Source organism: Arvicanthis niloticus, chromosome 21, assembly GCF_011762505.2.
Source record: "Arvicanthis niloticus isolate mArvNil1 chromosome 21, mArvNil1.pat.X, whole genome shotgun sequence".
In the NCBI taxonomy this organism is placed as follows: Eukaryota; Metazoa; Chordata; class Mammalia; order Rodentia; family Muridae; genus Arvicanthis; species Arvicanthis niloticus.
The window spans coordinates 25,663,474-25,677,790 of NC_047678.1; the positions used below are offsets into that span (position 1 = coordinate 25,663,474).

The 14,317-nt window shown below is 38.3% G+C and overlaps 1 protein-coding gene across 6 annotated transcripts in view; it reads right to left on the minus strand.

Annotated features, from left to right (window-relative positions):
- Positions 1–14,317, minus strand: part of Atp2c1 (ATPase secretory pathway Ca2+ transporting 1) — a 106,974-nt gene that overhangs the window by 45,495 nt on the left and 47,162 nt on the right. For all 6 annotated transcript variants that reach the window (XM_034483827.2, XM_034483832.2, XM_034483830.2 and 3 more), the window contains 4 exons: positions 6,920–7,030; positions 4,442–4,558; positions 3,380–3,469; positions 1,495–1,530 (listed from right to left, as the gene is read on the minus strand). In XM_034483827.2, the coding sequence (XP_034339718.1) occupies positions 1,495–1,530; positions 3,380–3,469; positions 4,442–4,558; positions 6,920–7,030 (354 nt within the window). The remainder of the gene's footprint in view (positions 1–1,494; positions 1,531–3,379; positions 3,470–4,441; positions 4,559–6,919; positions 7,031–14,317) is intronic.

A 14,317-nucleotide genomic window follows, 5' to 3' on the forward strand; every position in this document is an offset into this window, starting at 1 on the left:
GATCCCAGCTACGTTTAAACTACATATCACACTCCATGTAAATCTCCATATTGGCTATGTTAAACTCAAAGTATGTTGGGTATGTTGAGATAGGAACTCTTTATTTTCCAAAAAGGGCAAGCTGCTAGGGTCTTTCATACAGTGGTAATTCCTATATGAACTCTCTCATACATCTAATATATTAACTAAGATCCAAGAGGGAACTGCCATAATTTAGGGTTAGGGGTTATGAGAGGGTTCCAGCATGAAGCACACCACTCACTTGACTGCAGATGTTAGACGATGACCCGCCCTTGACCCATCAACCTGAACATGAACACTGGTGGTCTACTAGAGCAGCTGAGACTGAGCTGGCTCTCCATACCCAGTTATTGCAGGCCTAGTAACTTACTGTGTCCGGAACTACTTTATACCAGGGCAGTGGCAAAAGGAAATAAATTATACATGATGTAAGGATAATTGCAATCACTGTCTTGAGAATCAGAGCACGGATCTCAGGACACACAGCATTGTTACACTGCTCCCTACACTACATTATTCCTTCTACTCTTGTTAGCAATATTCAAAGTGAGACCTGATAGTATTTAGAAGCTTCTAAAACATACATAAGCTTCAAACATTTAAATGAACATAAAACAACCCTCTAAAACTAAGCCTGCATGTTTTTTAGTCCTATACTTGTTAAGCTGACATCGTGGCTGGAGTGTTTTGATTCTTCTCTTCTCTGCACCCTCCTTTTTTCCCTTTTCCCCTCTTCTTTGTTCAATAGTTAACGTGTGGCCCATGCTGGCCTTGAATCCATAATCCTCCTGCCTCACCTGAACACTCTGAGAAAGAAGAAATCATGAGACAATCTCCAAATTATTCAGAATAATCTTTAAGAGAAAACTTATCATGTTTCTTTTGCTGTTTGAATGGCTATACTGAACAGGAAGTATAATCACCCCTTCTGAGGAAAATAAGAAATTTTAGAAGGGGCATAAAGGATTACCAATAATAAAAAAGTAACTTTTAATTACCTAACAAGACTAATAAGGTTAAGAACTAACACGGTGAAAATTACACTTTTAACTAAGAGAACTCATCACGGTCATCTAGGAGGGCTCCTCAGATGCTATCCAGTAAATGCCTGCTCAGCTCTACACTCACTCTTTGTTGGTTCATCTAGACTTAGTCCTGATAGATACCTGCCCAATATTATAACTGGAAAAATTAAAAGTGTAATGGTGGATTATATTGCTGTGGTTTTTGTTTCCATCTATTTCAGTCAAAAAAAAAAAAAAAGTAGGCTGTGTTCATCTCAGTAAATAAAGCAGTGCCTTCCTCTCACAAATCCCACAGTTGGCTATTACCTAAAATTGTTTTAAAAATAATAATCAGGATACACAATACCATCCAATAGTAAGTTCATGTTAATTTACATGAGTTACTTTAAATTGTTTTTAAATAATCAACTAATATACCAATTTTACCTTGGAAAAACAGATTACTCACCTGAACAAAGGCCACAGTGACAACAATGAGTATTGCCTAGAAAAACAGACAGCCTTTTAAAATCGGACATTAACAAGAAATAACTTCTAGCCACACTGTGTTTCTCTGGCTGTGAAGTCCCAGAAGAATGAAATTTAGCACTAAAACTAGTGAGAGAAGAAATCAATTTCCCTTAGGGCCTGAGGGAGAAGAATGAGTTTAAATAGCTAACCATCCTCATGACAGCTTCCAAATCTTTCTGAATCCACCCAAGTTCTCCCAAATTAAGGACTAGCTTTTGGTTTGTGTGGCTAACATCTGCTACAGGTAACACATTAATTACTTATTTCTTTCCCACATACTTATTTGTGGAAAGAATTTAGAAATCCAATACATATTAACACCAACAGCTAGATACAAACTGCGGGAAAAGCCATCACCCCCACTTCCCCCAGTGCTGATTTGTCAATGCATGGTAGGCAAGGGCTGTCTCCACTGCTGAGCTAAACCTAGACCCCACTTTTTCTACAGAAAGCTAGAATCCAACTGATGTGTTAGGCAGAAGCAGCATAATATGGGAATTTTTAAATAAGCTATGAAGAAAAATAAATCAATCCTCAGGAAAAAAGTTAGAAAAGGAAGGAGTATTTGCTTTTCCAAAATACAAACATTTTTATCTACCACATTAAAACTCAACAAAGATTACTTAAATATAAGTATTGTGCAATGCAAAGCTGTATCAATGAGCTTTCCATAATCTGCCACATTAAAATCTATTACCTACCTATCTTTTTTCAACTGAGCCCATTGACCTATCTTTATCTACTGAAATTTGATAATGCCAGACACGAAACATTCAGAAAATATTGGTTCATCTAGTTATTCAAATACAAATGCTGACATATTTAATAAATTTAAATTTGCTAAAATTCATTACTAATAACATTAGGGTTTTGCCTATTCATATCACTAGCAACATTATTCTTTTAAGTAAAAGGCTGGTTCACCTCACAATTGCCCTTCCTTGAGACAACTAGTGTTCTTCAATGTGTGCATGCTCCTAGTCATTGCAGACTACTGGAAATGTTATACTCAGGGGCACATTTTTCCCATCAATTATTTATTCACTTTACATCCCGACTGCTGCCCCCCAGTCCTCCTGGTCTTCCCCTCATACAGTCCCTCCCCTCTCTTCCCCTTCACCTCTCAGAGGGTGGAGGGCCCCCTGGATATCCTAACACCCTAGAACATCAAATTTTATAAAATTAATTTTATTCCTCTGTCAAGAACATTCCAGACACATGAGAAAGGGTTTCCTTCACTATGCTGCCCACAATGCCCTGGGGCTTGCTCTTACCCCTCCCCTGCCTCCCAAGCAGCATGGCTGGTGGCATTAGTGCTGTGCACTCCCACACCCAACTGTAAAATGGTTCAGAGAACAACAAAGGAAACACGATTACTGATACAGCTTAAAGCCACTTCCAATTGTGCTACAGCTCAGTCTTATATATCATAATTTTTGCCATTAACACAAAAAGCCTATAGTAACAAGAAAAATTCAGTATGATCAAAATAGTTTTGACATCACAGATTCCCTGATTAGTCAAAATACTTTCAACCGAAAAGCAACAGACATTTTAATTTAACTAGAAAGTTATAAAATATTTCCTGTCTGTGAGAGTGACTGTGTTTGCCTGTAATTACATCTACCTGGCAAACTGACAAAACAGCACAGTTAAGCCCAGGAGGACAAGACCAGCCTGAGCAACAGAGGGAGACCTCCACCTCAAACCAGAACAACAACAAATCACAACTCAAAGCGGGTTTATTTCCAAAGTAAAAACCAAACTCAATTTATAAAAATAACCAACATATCAAACTTTAAAAACTGAAAGACTTTTCTTACCACAGTGATACTGACGGCATCGTCAAACTGGCGCATTAAAATGCTGATGACTGCAGATGCCAGGAGCAGCATGATAAGGGGATTTTTAAACTGGAAGGTAAAAGCAGACAACTCGATACTCTTATTATATGAATAACAATTCTACTTTATCTAAATAAAGGCTTTGTTTTTTAAAAAGGACATTGCTATAAAATTACCAGAGTCTACAGGTGGTTTATTTTCAAGCAACAAAAAAGAGAGTTATTCCTTAAAAGCTACATAACAGTTCCTTTTCAGAAAAAGAAAATTAAGTATCAATCTAGAAAACAAGGCACACACAACCACACAGTTCCTCAGGCTTCAGCTCTGCTGCCTTACTTCTAGAAGCACACGTACAGAGCCCTGCTCCTTACCTGACAGTGCCTTCATTAGGAAGGTTGAGAACCACGGCTCACAGCTATTTGTTTAGCACACCGAACTTTCCTAGTTAAAACCAGCCACAGAACTATCCAACTTTTTATACTAATGTAATTGTTACTAGACTTTTTAAAGCTATAGTAAACCTTTGCTAAACCTTAAGACAAAGGTACTTAGGATTGGCCATAATCTACTGTGAGCTTGCTATTTCCTGAGGTCATCACCAATGGAAGCAAATGGAAATTACAGAGTTGCTAAGAAAGAAAGTATAGCTTATGCCTGGCATTCAGGATATAATTATACACTAATAATTTTCTAAGCTGGCCAAGATTACCTTCAACAGCATCAGCCTCCTCTAACTATGAAGCCCAAGCTCACCATCCACAAAGGAGCCACTATCCAGTGTTGCCTGCGACAGCGCAGCAGTGAGAAAACGCTGCCCTGTAAGTTATACTCACTCTCATCAGTCTTTTGCCGAAAATTAGATAAAGAGTCAAAACTAAAACTATAAAAAATCTAATTTACTTAACATGTAAATTTTTAAAGAAAAAAAAAAAAAACACTGTAAAAAAGTTATTTCCTTTTTCTGTAAGCAAATCTCAGGAGATTCACAACTATAAAGTTGACGTAAGTTATACAGCAGAGATGGAGGGGAGAGTATCTTACTTGAGAAATGTATTTCTTCCATAATGGTTCATCTTCACTGATATCAAACTCATTCCAGCCATGGAAAGCTCGTCTATGACTAACTTCAGATTTGTTTAAGCCATTCTGAAGATCAGCCTATTAAATTTTACATTAAAAGTCATTTAAAATGTTAGAAAGCAAACAAAGAACACACAAAAGAATACATAGCACATGATCACATTAAAAGAAGCTTTTTTTAAATGTATACCAATACTCTGCCTGCACATTTATTTAGTGTATCACATGCGTGCATTGCCTGTAACGACCAGAAGAGGGCAGTGGAGTTACAGATTTTTTTGAGCAACCAAGTGGGTGTTGGGAACTGAACCTGGGTCCTTGGCAAGAACCTTAACCACTGAACCATCTCTCCAGCCTCTAATAATCACAGAAACTTTCCCAGAGGTTTTGTATGGGACCCACAGTTATACTCAGACAAGATTAACTATAAAGTGACAAGGAAAAGCTTTCTGGAACAATAAAAATGCTATATATTTTAACAGGCATGTTAGGTCACACATAATACCAGTACTCGGGAAGCTGAGGCAAGAGAACTATCTTACATTAGAAGCCAATCTGAAATACAGAGTGAGTTCTAAGCTACAGGGTAAGATTCTGATTAGTCACACTTGTCAAAATACTTAAAACTAGTCTAGAGTTAAATTTAGTTTTATTTTGTTAAGTGGACATGTCAAGCTGTCTCTTAAATTCGTATTTATATCCATAGGCTAGTGTTGTGTCCATACTTGGTCTTCTCTTTACCATGAATAGCAGTGAATGAGGACTTTCATGGCTAGTCAAGGACCTGAACATAACTAATTTCTGAGTGCCTAGCATCAACCAGGGCATCCAAAATCGCCTCTGCCAAAGCTTAGGAAACACTGCAGGAGAGGGGAAGGGAAGACATAAGAGGCAAACTAGGAGAAGAGAGCCAAGAAACTCCATCGTATAGACAGGACACAGCTACTGTCTTATAAGCATGACATGGCTGAGGTACTCAGGAAGTTACAACAGCTATAGATGCCTGCACAGGGCCTGAACAACACAGGGTCAGTAAAGATGCCGATACAAATAGGGGTGGGGGTTCATGGAGCTCTGCCCTACCAGGGGAGCTAATGACTGGTAGGAGTTGCTTGAAGTCACTGACCTAAGTGATATGGCCACAGTGCGCTATGCTAGCCCACCCACCTAGTCCTAGCTAAACCCTGTGGGCCAAAGAACAAAGGCCATGGAAGTGGGATGGGGACTTAAGAGGAAGGCCAGGACTGGTGAATAAGAGGGCAGAGGAATGGTGTAGCCAGAATACATTACACCCATGTATACAATTATCAAAGATTAAGTCGTTACAAGTATGCTGGTATTTTATATGAATTTTATTTCAGTGAGCAACAAATCAGTTTTTCTTTTTCTATGGAGAAAAGAATTAATAAAAGTAGGTCATAATTCATATTTTAATTAGTTTTAAATTATTTTTTTCTAAAGTTAGTGTCTCAAAAAGAATACTCAGTGGGCTACAAATTCCCTTCCTGTTCTCCGAGCTTATTAAACCTGAGGCTGAGATTTTTGTTTGTTTGTTTGTTTGCTCCTAGATTATGTTATTATATCAGAATAGCTGGGCAGTGGTGGCGCACGCCTTTAATCCCAGCACTTGGGAGGCAGAGGCAGGTGGATTTCTGAGTTCCAGGACAGCCAAAGCTATCAGAGAAACCCTGTCTCAAACTGCTCCCCCCCAAAATTATATCAGAATAATAAAGTTAACAGGATTTTGTTTTTAGGACATTGCAAAATCATATAAGTCCTTCAGTTGCTATCATGGTTTTAACAGTCATAAAAAAATGAAATTACAACATCCCAGAAATGGCTAATTTTATTGGCCAGCAAGTTGATAAGAGTTCAGTAATCAAGCTTTCTAAACATAAATTTATTTAAAATAAGTGGTTTTAAAACTAAGTACAAAATACAATTTTCTCAAAATTGAATACCAATGTTTTTGAAACAACAATTAAAATGGCTGAAAATTAAAAATACTCTTTTCTTCATGTTTGACTAGACTGTACTTATTTAAACTAGAGAATTACCTAATTAATACTTATTGACAACCCTGAACTTGTACTTAGCTTTGACTTTATCTTAGAAAAAAAAATCTATTTAAATTTTAAAAAAAAATCCTAACAGCACTTATATTACTAATTAAATTAATTACTTTCCTAAGCCAAGTGATACACAGAGCAAGCAGATGCTGGTCATACTACTCCTCTTGGGCCCAGCTACCACACACAGCTACTTACACGTGTTTAAATACTCTGATCACATTTCCTGTCATGTGTCTTCATGCTTACGTGGGGGCTATGAAGCTGGACAGCACAGAGCAGTGTGAAGACACACTGAAGAGGATGGAACAGGCCAGCACCGACTTAGCCCTCCCACCCCACCCCGGCCCCCTCAGCCCGGGCCACTTACCTGGAGAAGGCCTGCAACCTCACTGACTGCTAACTCACTTGCTCTCTTGGACGTCAGTACAGGGATCATTGTCTCATTTTCAACATTAGGGATCTTTTGAAATCGTGCAACCTAGGAACAAAAACAAAGAAACTTACTTCAACATACTAGTAGAATGGCATCTAGAATAAATGAAAACCTAAAACATTCACAGCAATTTATTTTCCACTTAAGGAAGTATATTGAGATCAACTGGGGGTATCTAAAACAACTCAATACTGACAGTTTTCTTGAAAGCAAATTTCAAAACCATGGACACCTGTTAACACCAGGTTTAATATAAACTCTTCACATCGTGTTTTTTAAAGATGCTATTTCATTTCTCCAGCCACATAAGACTCAAAACAGATAGATGCTTTTCTCTCAGATCCTGATGAGTATGCACAATCGTAATCCTATAAAGTCCTTATGTTAATTCCAGGAACAAGAGCTCTCTCTAAGCTTTCTCCACTTAGCTGTTCCTCTGTTCACTTCTCTTTTCAGGACACCTGGCTACACTTCCAAACACCTTGACAGCAAGCAAGACTAAACAGCAAGTCTCACACCATGAGAAAACCGAGCTCAAGAGACCAGCCAAGCAGAGGTGAAAGATGGCACAGGTTAGTTGGTGGGTTAGGAACATGCAGAGCATGTCACTGAAATGGCAGCAATGATGACATTTCATTCTGTTTTATAAACATGTATCAGTAGTGCTCATCACAATTCTAGAAACAAATATCCAATTCAGATTTGTCTTTGGTGCTAGCTGAGATTCCTTACACAGACCTGAAGGAAAGGACAGCTACAGGCTCTTCACTACTCAAACTGAGAACTTTTGCCAACAGCCCAAGCTACCTGTTGAAATAACATTGAAGCTAAAACATCCCACTCCTGCTAAGACATGGGTTTCTGAGCTGAAATTATCAATTTTTTCAGAACAAAATAATTTCCTAAGATGTTTAAGTAACTACTCTTTAAAACAACAAATAATAAATAATTCACAATTTTATTACTGCTAGTGTCTGTACACTGAACTACTATGTATGTATAACAATTCTTTTGATTTAGTACAAACAAAACCAGAAAGCAAGTAAACAGCCAAGTGGAGACAGAGTCTTCCACCAACACGATCATGTTTCTGGGGCAGAAAGAATATTTATTTCCTAATGTCAGTTATTAGAAAGGCATTACTGAGTTCTTTACGTAATGTAAACAGTAGTGATACGTCATATTTCTTTTTGGAGACAGGATTTCTCTGTGTAGCCCTGGCTGTCCTGGAACTCATTCTGTAGACCAGGCTGGCCTCGAACTCAGAAATCCGCCTGCCTCTGCCTCCCAAGTGCTGGGATCAAAGACGTGCGCCACCACTGCCCGGCCAATATGTCATATTTCTAATAAAGAATGTTAGTGACACACTTCTGAAGAAATCTTAGATCACTTGTGAAAGCCTTGACATTATTTTGCAGCATATTTTCATATAACTAAGTAAAGAGACTAAATCTGAGACTTTCCTAGAACCATTGAAATGTCCTGTTTTCAAATTCATAAAACAAATTTAACTCTAAGGCCTTTACTGAACCATCTCAAGTATGTCAATATAAAATTTACTTATCAAAATAGGTTAGACTTAAAATCATGTTTCCATTACCATATATTTCCTATCTTTAACCCACGGCTGGAAGTATAGTTCAGTATTAGAGTATATGCTGATACCTAATACACTTAAGACTCGGGTTAAGACCCAAGATGAAAACAAAGGTATTGAAAATTACTAACTCTGCCTCTCAATACACAGTGTAAGAGCCTTATTCAAATTTTTCAAGTAATCTTTAGGCAAATGGTGCATATATAAAGGGTCTACATTTAAGCACACTTTATATAAAACCCTTCAAGGGAATTCCATTGGCCCAAAAGAGCTGAAACCCTCAAGAACTAAGACTTCAAATGATGAAGGATAAGATGAAAGGAATGTGATGACAGCTCTCTAAGCTTACATATCAAGGGCTGTTCTGAGATCCTCTCCAGCTGTAACCACATCTCCTGTCTCAAGTATGCTCACAAGTGGAGGGAGAACTAATGGCGAGAAAGCAAACCGTTATGCAAGTCCTGCCCAGAATGCTGGATGGAGTTTACCATCATTACTTAGTGAGTCCTCAGTAAGGCAGAAGCTTATCTGGAAATGAGACAATTAGCAACCAGGCATGTAGGGGCAGGCCTCCATGAATGAATGGAGACTGCACATCAGAGAGAACTGTCTCTAGGAACTGCTTATCCTAACTGCTGAACAGAGACACTTCTAAAATCAGAACATAAGTCAGATACTAGCCCAAAAAAGGAAGCATTTGAGGTAATTCACTGAGGAAAGACAGCAGCAGTACCTTTGATGCTCATGAAGAGGCATCACCCTGAGGGGCAGAGGTGCCGACTACACAGGCGGAGAAGGCAGCATTGGGCTTCTTAGGAATGAGACCCAAGTCAGGAAGAACTGAAAGAGCTTCATGCTTTTGTTTTACAACAGAAACCGTGTCTCAGATAATACAGTGAGCCTCAGAGCACCCCTGGTTGTCTGAGCGCCCGGTTCTCTCTTGATAGGGCAAGCTTATTAAAATTCAGGTGTAGTCACAGTAAGTTCTACACAGGTCCCATTTCCCTCCCCCTAAGAGAATGTTCTCTTTGTTTAAAAAAGATTTCCAAAATAAATCCTAAAGACAATTTTCTTACAACCTGAAATTTGCTGTAATCTGTCTCCATCTGTTTCCAACCAGGTTCGCCTTTCAGACTCATTCTAGGATCCCAGGTACAAAAGTAAAACTGCTGACCCTTCTTTAGGGATCAAAAATAAGGGTGATGGGCAGAACAATCTGATCAGGAAAGTAAGCAGCCTTTAAGGAGTAGCTCCGAGGTTCTGGTAAAATCTGTATACACTTGTGATTTTATATCCACCATATCTCTACCTGTTTAATGATTTCATTTCATTGACACAAAAAAGACCCAGGAATCAGACAGAAGGAGAAGTGTATCCCGGTATTTACTAGGTTTTACATAATAAGAAACTTGGAAAGAACAGGTAAGATATAGAGAAATAAAATAAATTTAGGTTAGAGATTAAGTAGCCTGCAAGTTGTTAGTAGTAGAAACTATATTTCCGGGGGGAAGGGGGGGGGGCAGAGCTGGGTTAGCGTTTCTACAGGGCTGATAGAATAATTAGAATTACTGTTTCCATTAACTGTAGAAAGATAGAATATTGCAGACACCGGCCTAAGTTATCTTATTAGCTATCTTAATAGCTATTTATCGTCCACCCCTATTTCTGACTTAACCAGGGAAATCCATTTAGAATAAACTAACAAGGCACTAATTTCCACCAACCCAAAGGCTAGGACTCTCATCAAACAGGACTAAGAAGATAGACTAATAATGTAGGCAAGAGATGGTAAATACAAATTAAGACCACAATAAGATACCACTCTGAAATACCAGAATCAACTAGAATAGTTAAAGTCAAAAGGACAGGGGAAAAAAATAGAGTGAAAATGGAGAGGTGTGGAACATTCACCCTTGTGTGGCTATTAAATGTACAGCTACTACAGGCGCAGTTCACAGCTGCTGCACACTATTCTTATGTTATTAAGCAAGAATTGAGTCTTTCTTAGTTAAATGAGAAGTTATTTCATCTTTTAAAGCCTGAATGGTTTAGTTAGGGGGTTAAATTTTGAGAAATACAAAATATAAAAATATCAAGTTCATCTGAAGGTAAATGCATCTTAAGAGATACTGTGGCTGCCATATCTTGTTTAAAGAAGTCCATATGTCTATGCTCTCTGCTGTCAGACATGCTTATCTCCTGTTTGCTCTTAAACATCCTGAAGGCTGAAGGATAAAGACACCCTCTAGTGGTCGAACCTGCTTTGCAACTGAAGCTCTGGTGTTCATCTCCAGTGGGGGGTGAGGAAGGGACCTAAACTTTAATGTACCTTAAATTCTCTTCTTCAGAGTCTTCCTTTTTTTTAAACTACTACACTGTGGACCACTAACTCATGCAACAAACTAGCCTTTTAAAAACAAGAGCTCGGGCTGGAGAGATGGCTCAGCAGCTAAGAGCACTGCTTGTTCTTCCAGAGGTCCTAAGTTCAATTCCCAGCAACCACATGGTGGCTCACAACCATCTGTAATGAGATCTGGTGCCCTCTTCTGGTGTGTCTGAAGACAGCTACAGTGTACTCATCATATATATAAAATAAATAAATAAAATATTAAAAAAATAAAAAAATAAAATAAAAACAAGAGCCCACAGGTACCACCACTACCCCCACGATCTATATTCTACAAAGGTGAATTAATTCAAAAGTCAAGTAATATCAAAACACAAACACATATACTGTAAACCTTTCAAATATTTAGAGTGTATAAATAATTAATTTAAATGTTGGTCTTTATTCATTAGATGCCTTCATAGTTCCACTGAAGACAGACTTTATTTTACAGAGTCCAGGATTTAATTTTTATTTTATATAGCAAGCACTACTAGACACCGGTTTCTAATGTAACACATATCCAAATTGCACAGAAGCTGCTATAGACTGAACTGTGCCCCTAGAATTCACACTGAAGTCCCAACCCCTTAAAGGGATGAATTCAGAGAACCCCTTTAGGAAGTTAAGTAGGTTCTGAGAATAATGCCTTCAAGATAGGTTAACTACGTTTCAAAGAAAGACAAGGAAAGCTTCTTTTCCCTTACTCACCATGTAAGGAATTGAGCAGGAGAACCCTCTCCTGGAACTGTATCACACAGCATCCCCTGACCTTGCTCCTCACATTCTCCAGAACTTAGAGACATAAATGTCTATTATTTAAGCATATGACATCTATAGTAGTCTATTACAATATAGGTCTTTTTACGTTTTTTTATGAACATAACTATGCAGCCACCACCTCCAGAGAGCATAAATCATTAGATCAGGAGTGAAGCCAAAACATTCTTATTTTTTAAAATTCCCCATGTTAAGTCTAACATACAGCTAAAGTTAACAATCACGACGTGAATGTGAAGAAGGCATAGACAAAAAAAAAAAATTTAAAAAGAGCCAAAATGAAAGCAGGTCCAAATAAAAACTGTGATCTCTGAACCAAGGAGACTTAATTTTAAAAGGAATTGCTCAACTTGCTGGAGATGTTTCCTAATTGGTAGGAAGCCCAGGATCAATCTCTAGAACCACATGTTGATGCCCATTTGCACTCCTGGGATGGACATAAGCAGCCATTCTTAACCACCTAGAAATTACAAATAACATTTTTTAAAAAAATTTGTGTAGATTAAAGCCAAAAGTAAAGGCCACTGAATAATCCGGTCTAGAAGTAACAGCATAATCCAGGTAGAATGTGTACCTTTGATACCTACATTAAGCACTATATACAGAAAGACCCACACATTACCATTAAGAGTGGAATTCGGATCCCCAGAATATCCAAACAACTCCCAGGGCCCACCCACACAAATGTCTTCCACTGATGTGCTGGTTGAGGAGGCAGTCAGTATTTTCCTGTATCATTCTGTAAGCCTACTCATGCCCACACGTACCATATTCCATGGTGTAACATGCATCAAACCAAACAGCTTCAGAGCTTAGGATGGGACAAGACAGCAAGCTCCTCCAACTTCAAATACAGGTACTCTGGTTTCAACAAAAAGCTAAATTTAAGCAAGGAGTTCTACAGCTTTAAAAGAAGAAATGGAAATGCTTTAGCTCCTAGTCCTCACGGCTTTCTAGGAAGTAAGAGCAGGCTTTACAAAGCATGGGTTACTATACTGAGTCCTCAGCACTTCTGAAGCAGCAGGTCTGAGTAAGAAGATGCATTTCTAACAAGGTTTAAGTGGTGATGTTTCTGGACCAGGGACTACACCCGAGAACCACCTCTACATTCAATGTCAGACCTGATCAACTTCAACTCATAATTGCAAGTCTAGGTTTTCCCAGCTGTGTGACCAAGAACACCTTGTTCTTCTGAATTCCTTTCCTCAGAGGAAACCTAGGAAAAATACCTATTTTGGTTTCAACAAGAATAAGAGACAAACATCATAGAAAGTGTTTATCAGAGTATATGACAAGCATTCAGATTCTAGAGAGCACTAATATATATGTCTCACCACATTCTAGATCTTCAGAAGTGTCTAACAATTTTTTTTTTTGACATCTTGGTATTTCTTGAAAATATCTTAAAACACTAAAGTAGTAATAGGAAAAAAAGTCTGTAAGCTTTTCTGTCTTAATTAGCAATTATGTAGCAAACAGAAAGGGAATGCACCCTGAATGTTACCCCCACCTTTAAAATGATCTTCCACTGGAAGCACAAAAGATAAACTGATCTGAAAAATAACCCTCCGTCATCTGCCATCATATCTTTTCTACAAAGAACAGGCAAAGCTATGAATTCCACTGAAAGTGCTGAGATTGAGGCTTGTATCTACCAGAAGCTATTTTGGCAGTAAATGAAGCTGTGCGAGCAGAGTCAAGTCTCTTCTGATGAGGTTCTCCAAGGACTACACCCTAGCAAAGGACTAACAGAGGTCAGCATGCATCTCAGAATGGCCAGGCCCGTAGATTAGAATCTGTTCAGCCCTACCAATGAGGAAATGCTAGCACAGCAAGGCTAAGGAAATGTGACCACATTCTTATGAAATAACACACAGGCCAAAGAGGCTGAAAGGCCACTTCTGTCTAGAGACACACAGATACCAAAATACACAGGAACATCCCCAAATGCTTTTGTAATATTCAAGCTGACAGATGGCCTGCCAACTGTACTTGCCAAAATTACCAACATAAAAATTCTAAAGGGCAGGATGAAGTGTGCTGATTCTCAAACCAGATCTAGAGTAATGCTTCTTAGCCTCGCTGCACAGTTTAAAAAAAAAAAAAAAAATCAGAAGGGAAGGGTTGTTGTTTTCCTTTCTACAGTCAGAAACCCAGACAAACTGAATCAGACTCCATATGCCATCCTGAGGGTGAGTGGTTTTCAGATGAGCGCTTCTTTATTCTCTCCAATTTACAGGCACAGGAGCTAGAGGGACATACGAAACTTTCCAAAGAATGAGTTCAGCAAAGAACAGGCTGTGGGAAACTCTACAGAATAATAAACATGTTCTGTCAACAAACAAACTGCAGAAAAAGAAAAAGCAACAGTTTCAAACTGTAAGAAAGAGGCTGCTACCTGGATCTTGGTTTAAGCCTTTGTTTTCCAACCTCAACCAAGGATCTAACTTTTCATGTGTTTATCTCCAATTTTTTTTAAGACAAGCAGATTATTTTTATAAAATAGTCCCATTTTATAAATCATGATTTAGATGTTTCTCATTAGTTCAGATAATGCATCAGTGAAAGA